The following is a 20000-nucleotide window of genomic DNA, read 5'->3' as shown; positions in this document are numbered from 1 at the left end:
CCAAGCAAGCCACAAGACAAGCATGTTCTGAAGGACACAAAAAAACAAAACTGATTGCCAAGTCATGATACAATGGACACACCCAGGGCAGCACACATCCTCTACATGCATCGATTAGTGAATGCTTCAGCACCACTGCTGATGGACAGTGACAGGCCATGCGCTCGGTGACCTGCAAGGCTGCAACATGCCTTTATTTATAAAATATCCAATATCAAAGCAGCACACAGAGCCACTGTGTCAGTCTCCACAGAGGCAGTGTGTTTGTAGTTAAGCCATTACCAACACTACAGCAACACATGCAAAGAGTTAGAATGCACATAGAATCCAACAATGGGATGACAAGCTATGTTGGGGTTGACAAACGGGCTGTGATTTTGTAGAACGTTCTGTATTCTTACGCAGTTGCAATCAAACACAAATTACTTATTTCTCGCCAGCAAAGTGAAAGACAAAGAAGATAATGGCGTCCTACAACAGTACATACTGTAGCCTATTGCAAGACAAAGTAGACGGGGTACAGCGAGGGTGTAGTAAGATGCAGCTGCTCATAACCTGATAAGCAACATAAGCTCAGATTGTTTCCAGGATATAATTAAATTAAACTAGACATTTCCATGTTTTATTGCAGTGGTTCCCAAGCAATAAAACAGTGACAATAGAAAGAAACATGCACCCATCCCCTCCAATGTAGAAAGACTGAAATGCTCACACATGACCTACTGACATTCAACTTTTAATCACTTCAACCCTATAGTCCCTATTCTGGGCATATCACTATAGGCGAACATTCAGTCAGCTCCGTAGATGTGAGATTGTAGATGGGCTTTTTTCAGTGAAGAGATACAGTATGGTGCAGTGTGGAAAAAGAATAGGGGGACAAAAAAAGTCAATATAATTGAACATATAATAAAAAAGTAATATATCCACAGGACATTAAAAACTGAAGAAGCAAAACATGAATATAATACATGAATGCTGTATTCGAATAAGCAGGCCTCAAGATGCGATGTGGGTTTAAGAAACCTGACTGCAGTTTATCACAAATGCAACTTTCCTCTGACACTAACTACCAAAGGTTTGCTTGCTGTCAATTGTTTGTGAAATGTTTGATATGATGAAAGGCGTTGAGAATGGTCTATTAATAGAGGTAATGCAAGATTAAGGGCATTTCTTTTTCTCCAGAAGAGATTGAACTGAAGGCACCATAAAACATTCAGGAACAGGGGAGTTACGCAATCCAAAATACTGAGGGGCACAATTAGAATTGACTGTACAGCGCACAATAAAAGTCCTTGTATTACTGTATATTATAAGTCAATGAGCAGAGAAATAATTTAAACAGTGAGCAACAATACAAAGTCCAAATCAAATGCGGTCAACTAAATAAAAAATTGAGATTTCCAATTAACCAAGATGATTTTCTTCGCAGCTGTACTGGCGAGTAACACAAAGTATGCTTTGTTGAAATTTGTGTTGATCAATGTAACGCCACCCAGTAATGTGTGTGTATGTCTAATCCACATAACTCAAGAACCGTTCACACGACTGACTTCAAATTTGACACACGTGTTCCACATCACCACACAGTGCAGTACCCGGCTTTGAGTCAGTCGGATACACGGATGTAGAGAACTGCCACAAAAGGCTCTGGTCAGGCTCTGCCAGTGGACCTAATGAGCCTAAAGGCTTATTTCACACTCCAGTTTGAGGTGATAGCTTTGCTGCTGTTGTATTTCTTTAACTACAACATTATGCCACTCGCCGCGGTGATCAGCTACCACGGCCCGACACATCTGTCTGTTTTTACTGTCCGACAAGTCCTTTCACACCTGGGGCTAATCACCTCGTTGGTCACTGATTGGTCTACATTAGAACCCCTTGGTTTGGCAGTCACAGAAAATGCACACAAAAGGGACACAGACAGAAGGTTAAAACGGGTGATATGACAACGGGTATTGCATACTAGATTCCCAAACTTGCATCGTTCCCAAGTAGGCCGGTGGCCGACGGGCACAGTTCTAGTTATTACAATTGAGAAGAGCACAGTTGTGCGCAGTTCCGGTGACGTATACGGAAGTGCCATTTACGCCTGTGCTTTGTGGCCATGATACTGTATGTCACTGGCTTTACAACCGTGATGTGGCTGTTCGCAGGTCCCCACAGCAGGGCCTTGATACTGTATGTCACCGTGATGTGGCTGTTCGCAGGTTCCCACAGCAGGTCCAGCTTTTGCAGTTTCCCTTTCCGTAACGCGTGGCGTTAAGACAGGAGCGCGCCCGCAGGTGCACAAGCTTATAGTCTATTCAAAAAATCCATTCCAGTGCACAAATAATATAGAAACACCATTTGACTCCTACATGCGGTGCAACTTTTCACATAATTCTTTGGCAACCCTATGAGCAGAAGTGAAAGTGCTAAGTGGTGGGCTAAACATGTGATTTTAATTTGTGGTTGATTGGATGTTGCATTCATGATAAATGGCAGCCAATTACAGGCAGCATGGAATATCAAAACGCCGTTCTATTTTGGTGGGAGGGAAAATGGTTCTGACATTTGTTGCTCCCTCTATGGGTCGAAATAAGATGGACAAGAAACACCTCAACACAGAACTCTGACCTAGACACAGAACATACTAAACACCTCAGGAATGAACAGACTAACATAACTCTGAACTAGACACAGAACATACTAAACAGAGTTGCTGAAATAAACGTAATAATTCAGGCAAGACGAAATCTAATGACCCTAAACCAAACCGGCAAATGTTCAAGTTGACAAACCTTTTCCAAGTGCAAATGTTGTAGGCTTTGACAGTTTCATCTTCTTTCTTTCTTTCTTTGTAAGAAATTGTTTTCGAAAATGTTTGCCTATGATGACCAAAATAAAGCTGCCAGGTTCGAAGTGGGTACATTTTTATTAAGCACACTAAGAACATCATATCTTTTTTTTTTTACAGTCTGTTGAATCCCATGCAAGTATGCGTCCTCATAAAGCCCCATATGGAGACCATTACCCCATGTCTCATGTCTTCATTCTGTTCAGTTATTTATTGACATGTCATCTCCCGCATTTAGCTCAGTGGCTAGAGAGGCCGTCTGCTAACCACAAGGTCACCGGGTGGTTCGCCTCCCGGCCTGTTCATGTCTGCGTCTCGAGGGCTCATCATAACCATCTGAGCAGCCATCAACTGGGAAAAGCTGAAACTGTATTGGGCGGGAGGAGCGGGACGAAGGCTCTACAGTACGTCCTCCCGGTGGGGGCTCCTCACTGGCAGGTGCCAACAACAGTGACTAAATTGATTGATTGATTGATTGATTACTTTATTGAAAATACATTCAAAAGGATAGAGTCACAAGAAAGCCGTTAGGCTTGTTTCCGTTGTGGTCCTCTTGGGGAAAGGGGAGGGGGGAACACAGAAATGTGTGTGGGGATGAATCAATAACGATGAATCAATAACGATGAGAGGAGAAAAGGCCATCAACAAAAAAAGGTTACAAAATAATAAAAAAAGTACTAAACATGACAGGATACTGGAATGATAGGACTGAGCTGACAGGTTTTTTACAATGGAAGCAAAAGAAAAGCTATACCAAAGCTGTTGAGAAGAGATGTTGAAAAGGATCTGTTTACAGTGATCAAACTCTATGAATGTCAGCGTTTCTCAAATGGGGTACGGTACAGAACGTGTACCCCAAAAGGTACACAGAGGTACCAAAGAGGGTACGTGAGTGGAAGTGGAAAATGGAACAATTGAACCCCTATTCTGGGAGGAACATTCGCCAAAAATGGCCAATCTACAGCTCACAACAATACGTCGCAAGGCGAGCTTGTAGATCTGCAATATTTTCAGAGACATGACATCTGACCTCTTCCCAGTTCCATGATCTTACTCTGTAAAGTCCTTTCCCCCCCATTGGCATGCCTGATTTGCCTCTTTGTCTCCACTGAATTGCCACCATTGAATTGCCTCCCAAGTGTATCCCCCTTTCTCCATGTCAAGGCTTGGACTTCCCACTGAAGTGTGCCAATAACAGGCCCTTTGAATTTCTCAGAAGTCACATCTGTATGTCTGGATATACTATATGTGTATACGGCATGCATCTTTTGTTTGATTTTTATTTTTCTCCTTTTCTCCTTCCTCCAAAAAAAAGCATGGATATCGCACAAAAAACCTCCCGAATTTCACCCAGTACTTTGCACCTGTCCTGTAAACTTGTGACATGACAATAAAGTTGATTCTGATTCTGTAGTGTGTTAAACCAAAATAAAATAAAACTTGAATAGTACAACTGTAACAAATGAGAGTACTTCTTCCTTCCGCCCCAGGAGGACACATACTTGCATGGGATTCAACAGGTGGTAAAAACTATACGAGGGGCTTAGTGTTCTCTTAAGGAACGCAACTGTGGCTTTCTGATGGTATTCAACGGACCGTCAAAAATATACGAGGTTCTACGTGTGCTTTTAAGGAACGCAAGCTTTGTTTTGCGCTTTGTATAGCTCAGCGGGCTCTTCATTCTTTGTATAGCTCAGCGGGCTCTTCATTCGCACATTATCTGCTTGATCACTTGACCACCATTCCCCTGCAGGAGATCGAACCACGCGAGTGGGATTTTACTTTTTATCTCGGCCGCTGCACAAGTGATTCCTCATGGGACTTTATCTCATTCCTAAGGCACCGTGTCCACAGAAAGCTTTTTTTTATGAGCGGAGGAGCGCTTTGGATATCATGTCCAGATCGAGTGCTCGCACGGAGCGTTTATTGATGCCCACAACATTGGAAACGATCTGTGCTCAAACGTGCCGTCATCTGCGTTGTTATTAGCACAGACAGCATATAGCTGAAATAAAGGTAAACATGGACTTGTCGTTGTTGTTGTGGTGGTAAAGATTCAAAGTCAGGTGGAGAATGACCCAGGATGTCAGACACAACCAGGGGGATCAAACGTGACATTGATGAGCAGCTAGCTCCTCTCCTAAAGTCAAACTATTTTCTGCTTGAAGTGCCTTGAGTGTGCCGCCAAAAAAAGAAAACGCTGAGAGTGCTTGAAGCACGACGCTCAGTGCTGGGAAGAGGAGCACTTTAGCGTGTCTTTACCATCGAAATGCATGGAATATAAAGGTGCTGGCAGCTCAAAAAAACATTTCTGCGTACACGGATCCTTATTCTATATGATGTGAAACGCAAAGCGCTGGAGGTTGTCTCAAATCCTGGTGCTCAAAGTTCAGAAAGCGTTTTATTTCATTATTTTCTGCAGCTGCCAGAGCCCTGAATGAGGACCTGGTCAAAATACAAACTCAAACGAAGGAAGAAATAACAAAAACAATATAAATCAAACTGTAGGAATCCTGAGCAACTGTGCAAAATGTTACTCGCACATGTATAGACAAGTCATTATGACTATCTGTGTACATTCTGCTTCTTTGCACATTGACACTGCTGTTAAAAGATATATCATAAAAGATATATCATACCTGTCTCAAGAGGTTTATTATACTGTATCATACTGTATCATACTGTATTGTAAAGATATATCATACCTGTCTCAAGAGGTTTATCATACCGTGCCGTTCTACTATAGGCTACTTTAATTTGATTTAGTGTTGTTTTAATTGCATTATTAGGGCCAGAGCAGTAGGCCTAGTCTAGTGTGAAGCCCTATTGAAATGCAAGAAATCATTAGTTAAATTGATCAAAATGTTGGTAGCCTCAACGTACTTAACTGTGCACAAAGAGTTTAATATTTATATTTATGTATTATTTTATTATTTTATCGTATTTGTTCTTGATAATAAGATCCAGCCGGGATGCGTTTGTGTACAGTATTTAGTCAGATTGTTTGTTAGTATAAAAATATATTGGCAGGTATGTTTGCACATGCCTTATACAGCATTACTAAATAAATATGTTCACATAGTAAGTTATAAAAATCCAATAATAGTATAAATAAGATCATTTATAAAAGTATACGGTACAGATAGAACGCTCTATACAGCTCAGAGGCTATATAATGTACACTTATGGTTAAATCGATAAATATAAATGATTGCGTTTACTGTATGGAAACATGTTGAATATTTTATTAGCTCCTTTCCTTGTAATATCCCATCTTGCATTATTTTATATTTTGTCATCTCAGTCGGCCTTTGTTTGAAAGAGTTACTAGAGTATAGATGGATAAATCACGGTGGGCTGTGGGCAAAGTCTGACCATACATCTGCAAGGTTTCAGCCCGATCTGACCAACATTGACTTTTATAAAATTAACGTTAAATATTTCAAAAGAATATAAAACATATGTGAATGCATGGATGTACCGCCTCGGCCTGCTGGCAAGGCGAGCCAGAAACGTGGCACTGATCGGACTGGTTCTACAGATTAGCCCCGCAGATACTCACAGACACAAACACTTGGCCTCGTCCGTGACAAATTCTACATTTTGTTTTTACACACCATTATAATGTTTGATCATGAAACCAAATGACTGAATGTCAGTCCCCAGGATTTCATAATATGTATGACAGTGATTCACTAGACACGATCTGGCACATTAGGAGTCCACTAGGGCAGCGGTTCTCAAACGGACCTCCATATAACTCTGAGAGTTACAGACCATCATTTAGGTCTAGCTCTTTATGTTTGTTTGTCTACTCATGTTGTATGTCCATGACAATCCTTAGCACCCAGGGGGCTTCATGATGAAACTCTTACTCAATGTGATGCTTTAATCAAATGTAGCCTATTCTAATTGTTGTTTTTTTACCTCTCTACTCAGGCACTAGGACATGACCGCCTATCCAAACACAGCCTGATTGTTTTTTATTCTTAATTATTTTTATGCTTGACATTTGTAAAAGAAACAAAAAAGAGCCCCTCACTTTATATATTGAGGTGTATTATAATATAATACACCTCGATATATAAAGTGAGGGGCTAAACTATGGAGAAATCAATTAATCTAATATTATTAGATTAATTGGTTTCTCCATAGTTTTTCATATTTATGAACAACAACAACGAATTTCAGAACAACGAACGGCCCAGGAAATGAAATGCAATGCATTCTGACCATAGGATTTATTTAAAGACGGTTACGCCGCGGACAAAGCCAACTCGGATCGTGACAAATCATGACAATGAACACAATGTTTTGGGCCGATCAAATCATTAGAAAGAAGAAAATAAAGGCAGGAGACAACACTATTTGTTTCGTTTTTCTTCTTATAAATGATTTGATCGGCCCAAAACATTGTGTTCATTGTCATGATTTGTCACGATCCGAGTTGGCTTTGTCCGCGGCGTAACCGTCTTTAAATAAATACTTAAAGAAAATCCTATGGTCAGAATGCATTGCATTTCATTTCCTGGGCCGTTCGTTGTTCTGAAAGGGGGAGGGACTGCGCCGCTCTATAAGTGACAAGAGACAAGACAAGACAAAAGGCTATGACATCAAAAATGAAAAAAAATAAAAAAAAGATTGGGGAGAGGACCGACCGACGACCCTCGTCTGTAAATTGCCTTGAAAGGAAACTATGTAAACTCTCGCATCGCATCGACGGTGGTCCCGGTATAAAGCCAAGTCCTTTCTGGGCTGATTTAGATGTTTAAGTGTTGGAGTGTAACAGGTTTTATGATGCTCAGATTTACCGTGCTCTCCTGCAGGAGCTTCATGAAATCAACTCCTCAGCACATGAGCCACAGCTAAATGCTTGAATAATGTGAGTCACATTATTGACTGGTCTTATCCAGTGTTGCCAACTCTCGTGAGAGAAATAAGCCAAGCCACCTCCAAAAAACAAGCCAAATCTTGTGAGAGAAATTAGCCTCACCTCGAGAAATAAGCCAAAACAAGCCAATAATATGGCCATATATTCCTAATAAAAATATATTAGATGCATATATCATTATAATTACTATGTATGTCTATAATAATTTATCATTTATATAACATTAGACACGTTAGCCAGGGCATAATAAGTAGAGACACCACACAGATTCTGTCACTCAATGTGATTGACACCCAAGCCTTTGGGGAATTATAGTATAATATACTGTAAGTAAAGTAAATGTTGGCTTGTTAGATTTTCCAAAGAAGCCATCGCATTTTTAAAACAAGCCCAAAAAAATCAACTTCATCATTTTTTCTGGCAACTCTAGAAACAAGCCAAAATTTGCAGTAACTAAACGAACTTGGCAACACTGGTCTGATCATCTGAATGACATGTGAAACCAATACAAATAACACAAAAGTGGTCCACTGAATATCAGAGCAAGACTACAAACATGTCTGCCAGAGAGAGAGAGAGAGAGAGAGAGATAGGAAGGTGACAGAATAAATAAAGAAGCCCTTGCTACTCTAAAGTCATTACAGCAAACCAACAGTAATAGTAGGACTGTCTGTCTGTCTGTCTGTCTACGTGTGTGTGTGTGTGTGTGTGTGTGTGTGTGTGTGTGTGTGCGTGCGTGCGTGCGTGCGTGCGTGCGTGTGTGCGTGCGTGCGTTCTTGCTGTCACTATCTCTCTGTCTCACAATTCAATCGCTCACATACTCTCTCTGTATGTGTCTGTTTCTCTCATCAGATTCAGTCGTGTGCGCGTGTGTGTGCACGTGTGTTGACACTGCCTGAGCAGCAGCCAGCAGTTAGCCAGACACATCATAGCAGTGGGTATGAATCACAACAGGGTTCTGCTCCTCAGCTGGTGTGCATGTTCACACATCTGTTAACACACATGTACTGATGGGAACACTCAGTGGGGTTTCCCTGCCTCTGATACAGGGGCTGACACTCTGGATTGATGGAGGGAAGGAAGGACGCTTAGGACGGTAGGGAATCGGCGACAGATGTACAGTAACGAACGACAGACAGACAGACAGACAGACAGACAGACAGACAGACAGACAGACAGACAGACAGACAGACAGACAGACAGACAGACAGACAGACAGACAGACAGACAGACAGACAGACAGACAGACAGACAGACAAATATTATCAAATGTGACCAGATTTGACTGAGAGCCTGTCATCGCGCAAGCTCCAGCTTTTCTAGAGCATGTCATGAGATAAGTGTCAGAGCTGAAATCAACATGTACTGTAAATATGAAATAAATGCTTAAAAATGTAGCTACGTAGGTGTAATGTTAGAGACCACAGAAGTGAACCTTTTAAGCCTGTTTTCTCAACTCGCTGTTTTCTGCAAGACATTACTCTATAAGCCTCCAAAACTGGTGGGTCAAACTGAACAACCAATATGTCAATTTGAAGCTATGATTCCCTGCTTTCATATAACATGAAATGGCAATGATTAAATGAGTATTGTCAAAGCAATGTTTTCAAAGAACAGATCAGTAAAAAGTAGCCGATCTACAAACTCACGGGTGTGCGCCTGCGCACACCTACACGCACACGCGCACACACACACACACACACACACACACACACACACACACACACGCACGCACGCACGCACGGACGCTGGCATCTGACAGTGCACGGTCCTTTCTTGGGGGTTCTCTGGAGTCCAACAGAAGTCTATCAGTCCTCTCCAGAACAGAGATGGATGCAGGGCCCACCGTCTTTGATCAGCCCTGCTTCTGGACAGCTGTAATATCTCATGTGGCCTCATGCAGAGCATGCCAACATTCCACCATTTTAACCCCTTTCTCCCCACTGGGGCTCCAAGGTGGTCATTTCTCCCGTTAATCTCCCGATTTCACAGTGGTATACAAGTCAAAATGTGTGTTAGTCTCTGTGTGGGATAACGTGTTGTGCTAGCTGGCAGGCCGAGCCGTGGGCAGAGCTGCGTACCACAGCCCTGTTGTTGCTAGCGCTAGCTCTAGCACTGGTGTAAAGTAACTAAGTACATTTACTTAAACTACTGTACTTGAGTACAATACTGAGGTATTTGTACTTTACCTGAGTATTTTACTCCACTACATCTCAGAGGCAGGTATTGTACTGTTACTCCGCTACATGTATTTGAAAACTTTAGTTACTATTTACTTTGTAGATTTTGACTATTATTACAAAACATACAGTAACCACTTCATCCATATATATATATTTCAGATCTACAAGCTCAAAATGTTTGACATTGTGAGCTTGTAGATCTGCTATTTTCAAAAGATTTTTATACATTAACTTGTGCAATGGGACATTATGCATAATGAGTACTTTAAACTTTTGGCACTTTAATTACATTTTGATACCAATACTTTTGTAAGAAGTTTGAATTCCAGACTTTTACTTCTATATTGCAGTATTAATACTTGATGAAGTGATGAAGTGAAGTGAAACAGTGGCTTACTTTTTCCACCACTGAGCTCTAGCCCGCTTCGCTCAGTTTGCCGCTGTTAACAGATGAAACAGGTCCAAAGAAGAACAATAGTCTTCTCTAACGGATCAGCAAACACCACATGTTCTGTAAGATTATGTTTGGACTGAATTAGCTGACCTGAAGTGAGTGCACTTCAACAATGGCATCTGTTGAAAACTCTGTTTGAAAACAACATGAAGACAGCCCAGGGCAGTTATCAGCATTCTGTCAGTGTTGAGTAAAAACCCACACACTACTGTAAGAGACACAATAGCCGAGTGGTTAGTGAGACCGCCTGGGAAGCCAGAGCTTCTGCTTTTCTGTGGTGCCTCTGGCTTTGTCTGGCATCTATCCACTATCCACCATCCACCCATCCATCCATCCATCCATCTTCAACCGCTTAAAGCTCATTCATAGTCTGGATTTTCGGTGGTGAGGTGACCACAGAGTAAAAACAGAGAGAAGGGCTGGGGCGGTGGATTGCTCTTCACCGTGGCTCGTGACGTCATGTTGTAGTTCGGTGGTCACCTAACCACCGAAAATCCAGACTATGTATGAGCCTTAAGGGAGATGCCAGCCACCCGCGTCTTTTTCGGCCACTTGTACCCGTGACCTTATTCTTTTGGTCATGACCCACGCCGGCCATCTGTGTGAACACAATTGTCCCGTGTTCGGGGGAGGGAACCCGGGCGGGCCAGAGAACTGGGTTTTCCCAGGTTCGATTCCAGACCAGGCCAGCAATGTTTTGATGTGTAACGCTGAGCAAGGCTCTTGAGCCCTCATTGCTCCCTGAGCGCCATAGAATGGCTGCTCACTGCTCCTAGTAGTAATAGGATGGCTGCTCACTGCTCCTAGGTAGTAGTAGGAAATTACATTCAGTTTCTTTTAAAGTGCTATATGTATATACATCTGAACTCATACATATAGCACTTTAAAAGAAACTGAATGTAATTAGTGTGGTTGCCCGAAAGGGCAACCAGACTCTTGTAATTGTAACACTTTATTCTTCTTCTTATTATTATTATTTACTTGGAGTAAGACAAAGTTTGGCACTTTATACCTCCCACAGTTTTGATTGTACGCACTTATGTCAAATTGACCGGAAATCGTGTGCTTGTATTTTGTTAAGAGAAATGTTGTATAGTTTAATTGATATGAATTTATTACTGAATTAAATTTCCCCATTGACATGAATGGGAAAAGGCAAAAAATCACATTATTTTTTCCTCGGAGACTGTAATCACTATATTTACAAAACTTGGAGGATAAATTCAACATTATCACTAAAATTATTTAACACTAAAATGTTATCGGTCGGCCTCATGGTGGCGCTATAACAGCCCACTTTACCTTTTGGCTTATAACTCTTGAACCGTAGGTCGTAAAATAAAAATAAAATCCCCTGGATTCCTTGGGTCATGACGCATCTCCCCATATAGGCCACGCCCATTTGCGTCATGATAGATTTTCCGCCATTTTGAATTTTATCCAAAACACACTTTTTGCTTTTCCTCCTACAGATTTTGTCCAAATCTCACAGAAATCGGCACACATGATCTCTGGACCTATCCGATTAAAACACCAACTGCAGAATTTTGGTAGTGCGTATTGTTCGGCCGTAATCGTCTTCCGAAGTTAGTAGAAGGGGCCTATATCACAAAAAATGCCATAAATCACGAACGGAATGTCCAATCCATCCCAAATTCCATTTTCATCCATAGGGGGCGCCGCAAATGCGAGAAATGTAACCGTTTGTCGCAAAAACATTAATTTTAGGGGTTAAATCCCCTCCGAATTACTTACGCATGATCTAAGGTGTGACTTGAAATTGTAATTGGCTGGCAATATTAGTGGGAGGGGCATATGTAAGCCACTGCGGCAACCACACTCTGCAAAAAAATTTAATTGCGAATTTTCTAGTTTCCTATGCTGCTGGTTTTTGTATTGTACTGTCCTTCTTGTTTGTGTATCTATGGTTGTCTGTATATGTTGAGTATGAACCAAGACAAATTCCTATCACTTGTTGACATGGCAAATAAATGATTGAATCTTGAATCTTGAATCTAGTTATAGGATGAGTAAATGCCAGATTCATTTCACGTATATGTGCAAATATACAGTGACAAAAAAACACCCCAAGGAGTGCAGGGACATTGTGTTAATGAACTGTTCAGCCTAACGCCATCATCTCATTTAGGGTCACAATGATGATGCAAACTGTTAATTAACTGTTCAGCCTAACTCCATCATCTCATTTAGGGTCACAATGATGATGCAAACTGTTGTCACCGTATCCCTCCTTCCTTCTCTAAGCCAGACTCAAACAGATGAATATATTTATGCAGGCTATTTGCAAAGCTTTGCAATAGAGTTGCAAATGTTGCAAAAAAAAAGTTGACAAAATAAACTAAACTGTACACATTGCTGCCATGACTGGTGATGTGCTCACACTGGCTCACTTCATACTCTACTTCAGTGCTTTTTCACATCAGTCTCATTACTTATTCGGCATTTCATTTGATGAGATTAAGCCTCTTAGACCCCAAACTATTTTGTTATTGTTTTGGTCCACAATTTCATGCTTGACGTGGTACCGTAGGAGAGATAACAGTCAAACGTTGAACAAAATGACAATTCTTCTACATTGCCTGACTTTGTTTGGGCTGCCTTTATGAGTGCAGGGCACATGGAGATGGAGAAGAAGAAGAAGAAGACAATACAGTATAGAGTAGGCATGCATGTACCTTTACACCCCCATTATGTACATATACTGTACTGAACAGAATATTAACTGGTGAGCACTGACCAACCATGCACCTTTTTAGAGCAGTTTCTCAACATTTTCTGGGTCAGGGCCCACTCGAACATCTCGCTGACCACTTAAGTGATCAGATGCTTATTTGCTGTAATTATCAATCAATTGATTGTGGTCTGACTTGGATTAATGGGACTAACGTACTTCCCAACAACACTGCTACAAATGTCTGTCAAATGTCCGTCTGTCCGTCCGTCCGTCTACTCACCTGTCATAGAAATCTTCTCTGTAGTAGTCGTAATCAAATTCGTAGCCACTGAAACACAAATAGTACAAAAGTAACACAAAATATCGCATTAATGTACATCAGCCCTGGATACACCAGGGCAAAGTACAGGTACCTACAGTAGGTATCTACAGTAAGGTGTGCTAATCAATACTAAATCAATCAATATCTTAGGGCTATTTACCTGTAGAGTGTACCTGCTGACCTCTTCAGAGCTTTAGATCTGATTGGCTTGGGATCTCCTGCCATGTTGATATCTGAGGAGAGGTGAGAAATACTCACTTTAATACACGCATAGTATAGCTTCAGCTGTGTGTGTTACCCCCTTCTCTTCTCTAGAGGGAGCTGTTGAGTCATGCTGAAGTTTTTTTGTTCCATTCTCTCTTACCACTGTCCTGATAGTAAAACAACCAGACAGTCAGTCAGTCAGTCAGTCAGTCAGTCAGTCAGACAGACAGACAGACAGACAGACAGACAGACAGACAGACAGACAGACAGACAGACAGACAGACAGACAGACAGACAGACAGACAGACAGACATCAAAGGCGTAATGTAAAATTTGCAGCACATAATATTCCAAAATGAAATGTAGGTATTTTTTTAATGTATCTGTAAGGTACACACACGCACACATTGTGACACAGGCATGCACGTGCACACTTCGCACCAGCGGCTTGGTAATTAAACATGTTGAAAACAGAATCTTAAGCTTTTGTTAAATCAATCTGCAGGAGGAAATCAACGGAGTGCGACAAAATAATTAAAAGTGTGTGGTTGAAAAGTGCCTGGCTGTTCCTGCATGTCATTAGTCAGATGCAGGGCTTTGAGCTGCCTAATTGTTCTTCACTGTTGGATGTATGGACACCTGTAGTGGAAGGTAACAAAGTACATTTACTGAAGTAAATTTTCTTTGTGTACAATTTGGTATTTTCTTACTTACTCCACTACTACATCTCGGAGGTAAACATTATACTTTTACTCCACTACAAACATTTAGTTACTAGTTACTTTGTAGATTTTGATACCCGCTTCAGTCCTATTGGCCATTTGCTGATCTACAAGCTCACAATGCGTTGCATTGTTTCCTCAAAACTTCAGTCGAAATATAGATACTCCTGGTAAAATATTACTCATATTTAGTACAAGTGAAAGTTCAGTGTCATTGTAATAAGTTATGCATAATTGTAAACATAACATAACAATTGTTATGAAGCATTATTATAATGATACATTATACTGTATATAATGCATTGTAAATGTGATACCCGACCTTCAAGTGTTTATGAAAAAGTAAAGTGCATTACCCGCACTTATAAACTATATTATTATACATTTAACCTTAATATGTACAGTATAGTCCCACTGAAAGTTCCTCACTCAAAGTTGTACTTGACTTAAAGTACCACAGTTTTTGCCTTTCAAAATACAAAAGTATTCAGAAGTACAAAGTCCAGACGTCCACCATAAGGGATTATAGATAGCGTGTTCCTCCATGCTTTACGCCCTAAAGTCCAAATCACTTTTCTTTTTTGGGCCTGTCCAATTTGAACCACATCCTTCCATCATCGCTGTCTGGAATCCCATTCAAATCTGATTTCTAATGATCAGTCTCTGTCTGAGCAGACCGTGAAGCTTCCATTCAAATGATCTAATGATCAGTCTCTGTCAGTGAGTGGACAGTGAGGACATACTTTGCTAATAGCAGTGTGGACAGTGAGGACATCCTTTGCTAATAGCAGTGTGGACAGTGAGGACATCCTTTGCTAATAGCAGTGTGGACAGTGAGGACATCCTTTGCTAATAGCAGTGTGGACAGTGAGGACATCCTTTGCTAATAGCAGTGTGGACAGTGAGGACATCCTTTGCTAATAGCAGTGTGGACAGTGAGGACATCCTTTGATAATAGCAGTGTGGACAGTGAGGACATCCTTTGCTAATAGCAGTGTGGTACATTTACTACTAAGTACTGTACTTAAGTACAATTTAGAGCTGAAAAAAAATATGTTGTCCCTGGGACCCCCCAGAAGCAAATATTTGAGTTAAAAACATTCACTGTGAAAGAAGAATATATATTCAAAGATTTGCACTCAACGAGATTGTAGATCTGCTATTTTTCAACAGGTAAAGTTTAAAATAATGGTTAAAGTGGTTCAAAGCTATAAAGCGACACCGATGCGGCCTCAGCTCTAAATGGGTTAAGTACAATGTTGAGGTATTTGCACTTTACTTGAGTATTTTCACTCTCATAGGCAAATACTACACTACACTACATTTATATGAAAACTTTAGTTATTTTCTAGATTTGGATTATTATGACAAAATATACTATATATATTACCCAATTCGGCCCTACATTTATTTCGGCCATTTGAAAATAGCCGATCTACTTGTAGATCTGCTATAGATTATTTTACATGTGAAAAGTGAAAACTTGAAATGAGACATTCTGCACAATGAGTACTTTTACTTTTGGTTTAGTACATTTTGATGTGAATACTTTTGTACTTTTACTCAAGTACATTTTGAATCCCAGACTTTTACTTAACGGAGTATTTCTAAATTTCAGTATTAATACTTTTACTTAAGTAAAACATTTGAGTACTTTTTCCACCACTGGTGGACAGTCAGTCCTACAGGTTGTAGGTCAGTAGTAGCCTGGTTAATAAACCAGACCGAATCAGCCGTTGGCACAAAAAAAAATTGCCTGCCGGCGGATTACGGTCTGGAGAGGCTCAATTGTACGCCCATTTCCTACACCAGAGAAATGGGGCGGCCAATCGGGACACGGTATGCAATATGGGCGGGCTTTGGTACAGTGACTTTCAATGCTTGAGACCTTTGACTGACAGTAGCTCTGACCAATTGCGTCAAAGAGAAAATGTTTCAACCCGCCCCCCCCTGGAAATGAAATCCAAGCTGAGCCTCCCCAGACTAATATCCCGCGGTCTGTGCGATATTAGTCTGGTTTATTAACCAGGCTAGGTCAGTAGGACTAACCATGACCTGACAAAGATGTAATCAGACACGGAAACGTTGTCTTTTTGGAGACTTGCGCCAGCACCTTCTTAAGTCAGTCTACAGTATGTGTGTGTCTGCTCCTGAGACACAGCAGATCAGCCTGATTTCAGCTTGAGGCACGGGTGGAATATTCCTTTAATCCTACAGGTTGCATTTGAGCTTGTAGATCAGATTTTCACTATAGGTGGATGATACATAAATCCCATCTGATCCTTTGCAAATAACAGTGTGTACTGTGGACGGTCAGACCCCAAGAATGTATTTGTGAAACAAATTGGCGGATTTATACTTGCAGACGGAACAAAAGCCTCGCTGTCTCCCCAAGTCCCAGAGGCCCTCAATGTGTTATAGCAGCAGCTCTTAAACTTTGCTTTGCTTCAGTGCCCACTTTCCCTGATTTATGAATCCAAGGACTCTGCCTTTACCCAACTACTGAACTACAACATGTTGAATTCATAGAATTCTGCAAGTGGAAACCACAACTAGTATAATGACGATCTGAATGAACGATGGAAAACATATAACATTACAAATGTTACATATGGCTGTCATGCATACACTTTGTTGTCCAGATTTTGGAATGTATACGTTAAGCAGACGCTCCTGTTCAGAGACTTACAAACGTGAAAAAGGAATAAGCAAAGTAAGCATGAGCTCTAGTCAATACACATGGTAAATATGTTTGAGGCACTCATTCGTTCTCTCTGCACTCTATTGTGACAATAGAGTGCAGAGAGAACGAATGAGTGCCTCGAAGAATCTTGGATACCATATTCTCATCTACAGTATAAGTATAGGTGAGTCGTATTAGTCATATTCTTTAAAAAAAAAGGTGATATTACGGTGTTCCATTTAAAAGAGTGCTTGCACATACAGTATAGGTATCAAAAACTGCTTACAATACATAATGTAATCACCTAATTTTGTCTATCTACACTTCAATGATGAGCATAGCATCTTTTTCATCTTCTGCAACATATCTGAAAATAATTGCCCCTCGTGAGATCAATAAAGTAGTTTGAAGTTTGAAGATATTCAGCCAATAGTGAAAGTGAAAGTTTTCCTGGTACCGTATGTGTGAAATTATGTTTCTTTAAAACCTTGAAAAGTCTTGTGATACTGATACTGATCGAGAAAAGGTTGAGAACCACCGGTATGGGCTACTTAAATGACATAATAAGCTAGACTTTGTTTTAAGACAAGCTCACAACACAACGCATTACATTCACAACACGTTGTGAGCTTTTAGATCGGTCCATTTTGACTTGAGACACTGGCATGCGACGGAGCCTAACTTAAGAATAATGGTAAATTAACTGATTGTCTAGTCTCTCAAATCGAATTGTCTCTTCTGTAGCCTAATCTTCTAATGCTACAGACCGTAAAAGTTGAGAACAGTGGGCACTCGGGTAGAGTATAATACCTGCCCACCACAAGTGGCATCAAGTGGTTCAAATCCACCGGGGTGCTTCCGGTTTGCCAAGCATCTATAGGAACACAATTGTCTGTGTACTTTGGTTCCCAGTAGGAGTTATTTAGACGACTGTACAGGAAAAACGGAAATGGGGAAATGGCATGACATTATCTAAAATTTTCTACAAATTGTAATAGCTAGTAGACAGGTCTACATGGAAATAACCTGCTACTCTCTTTATGGCACCGACAAAACTAAACATAAAGATGTATTTTCCTAAGACAACCTGATGAAGGTCTACAACGGAAACATTGTGTCTCCCATTAAACAAGGCAGTGTTTTCTTCCAAGTGCATGTCCCTAGCTTGGTCTTCTCTGACGCACCTGTCGTTTAAATATAGGTGTGCAGAGTGCGGACGTCTTGCTCGCCCCAGTCTTGTGATTATAAAAGCATCCTAAGCTAAGGCCATCAGATTTACAAGCTCACAATGCATTGCATGGTGACATGACACACTTGACAATTTTTTCATAGCTTAAAGGAGTAGTTCAAAAGCACCAAAAGCATCTCAGTGAATCCAAGGCTTCATGGCGTGTGTAACTGATAGAAAACAAGACATTTTTTGGGTGAATAGTGTTAAAGTGGTCAAACCTCATTTCGCTGGGAGTAACTGTCTGGAAGTAGTTGCTGTTACTGAACGTGCTTACATGTCGCTCTCCGTGGTACTGAACAGCAGCCAGATAAACATAAAGACCCAGCGTTCATTTTGAAAACAAATTCTCGTTTTATTTAGTTTTTTAGTCTTAGGTCAGCTGTGCCGAGGGACAGTTGAGAAAGGCACCGAACGGCTCAGTGGCCAACAGTATAAGACTGTGGTTGTACTGGTCAGCTCCCAGGTTTTAATGTGTCTGTCTGTCTATCTGTAGGGTGTTGCTGAAAAGAGAACTAAAGAACTAAAATAAAAGAAGGAAAAAAAGGAGGGGGGGGGGGGGTAGACCATTATGAGGGGCTGTAGCACTGCACACTTAAAGTCACATAAAATGGCACTGTACTCCTGATTGAGTCTGCAATTGTGAAACGATCCCTTCTATTGCGCTATTCAGTGCCTTTAATGTATTTATGAGTTTGTTGAGTAACAGGGGTCTCCAGATCTCTCCAGCACTAAACAGAAAATACATTTTCCAGTTGGTTGGCCAATTTCCATTTCCAAATGAGCTCACTTTCAATTCCACGTGTTTTTCCTGTATGAGTTCTCTCTCCTGATTGGGTAAAATTGGTATCCTGACCTGAGTGGTGAAAAGTAACCAAGTATATTTACTCAAGTGCTGCACTTAAGACATATTAATGAATTAAGCACTAATGTATACCAAGGCTATTCAAACATAGGCCATCTACAAGCTTGAGCTTGGAGATCGTCTGTCTGTCTGTCCCTCTCTCCCTCTCCCTCTCCCTCTCTCTCTCTCTGTCTACCTCTCTCTCTACCTCTCTCTCTACCTCTCTCTCTCTCTCTCCCTCTCCCACTCTGTAGTCTGTATACTCTTTCTTGCCGTTTTTGCATTTGTGTCTCTTTCAACCTGGTTTTTCCCCCCTGTGTGGTTCTCTTTCATTTTGCTCTCTGCCCTCTTCCACTTCTGTCGCCTCTCACTATGTCCTTCTTGTTTCATTCCATTACTGGCAGTCTGGCTGAAAGCATAGCGTTTGTTACCCTGGCAACCCAGCATGTGGTATCACTCATCCATCTTTTTCTTTTTTTAAGAATTGTTTTGAGGCTTTTATGTCTTTATTTATCAGTAGACTGACAGGAAATGGGCAGAGCGATGGGGAGTGTCACGCATCAAAGGTCATCGGGATCGGGATTTGAACCTGCGACATGAATGCCTGGAATTGATTCGCCAGCGGCCCAGGCCCACTCGTCCATCTTTCACATCAACCAAGGGCACAGTTACCACTGTGGTTGTACGTAAGTGAGCTCCCAGTACAACAGTAGAATACCCTGGTTGTACTGGTCAGCTCCCAGTACAACAGTAGAATACCGTGGTTGTACTGGTCAGCTCCCAGTACAACAGTAGAATACCCTGGTTGTACTGGTCAGCTCCCAGTACAACAGTAGAATGCCGTGGTTGTACTGGTCAGCTCCCAGTACAACAGTAGAATACCGTGGTTGTACTGGTCAGTTCCCAGTACAACAGTAGAATACCGTGGTTGTACT

The 20000-nt window shown here is 41.1% G+C and overlaps 1 protein-coding gene across 1 annotated transcript in view; it reads right to left on the bottom strand.

The window, feature by feature from the left end:
• raly (RALY heterogeneous nuclear ribonucleoprotein) overlaps positions 1 to 20000 on the bottom strand; it is a 29502-nt gene that overhangs the window by 8578 nt on the left and 924 nt on the right. The window contains exons 2-3 of the mRNA XM_083771283.1: positions 13545 to 13617; positions 13343 to 13390 (exon numbers count right to left, since the gene is read on the bottom strand). Of these exons, the coding sequence (XP_083627409.1) occupies positions 13343 to 13390; positions 13545 to 13617 (121 nt within the window). The remainder of the gene's footprint in view (positions 1 to 13342; positions 13391 to 13544; positions 13618 to 20000) is intronic.

Source organism: Protomyctophum parallelum, assembly GCF_964188405.1.
Source record: "Protomyctophum parallelum genome assembly, chromosome: 8".
In the NCBI taxonomy this organism is placed as follows: Eukaryota; Metazoa; Chordata; class Actinopteri; order Myctophiformes; family Myctophidae; genus Protomyctophum; species Protomyctophum parallelum.
Note: the sequence above shows the minus strand (reverse complement) of the source record. Positions and strands in the feature narration are given on the sequence as shown.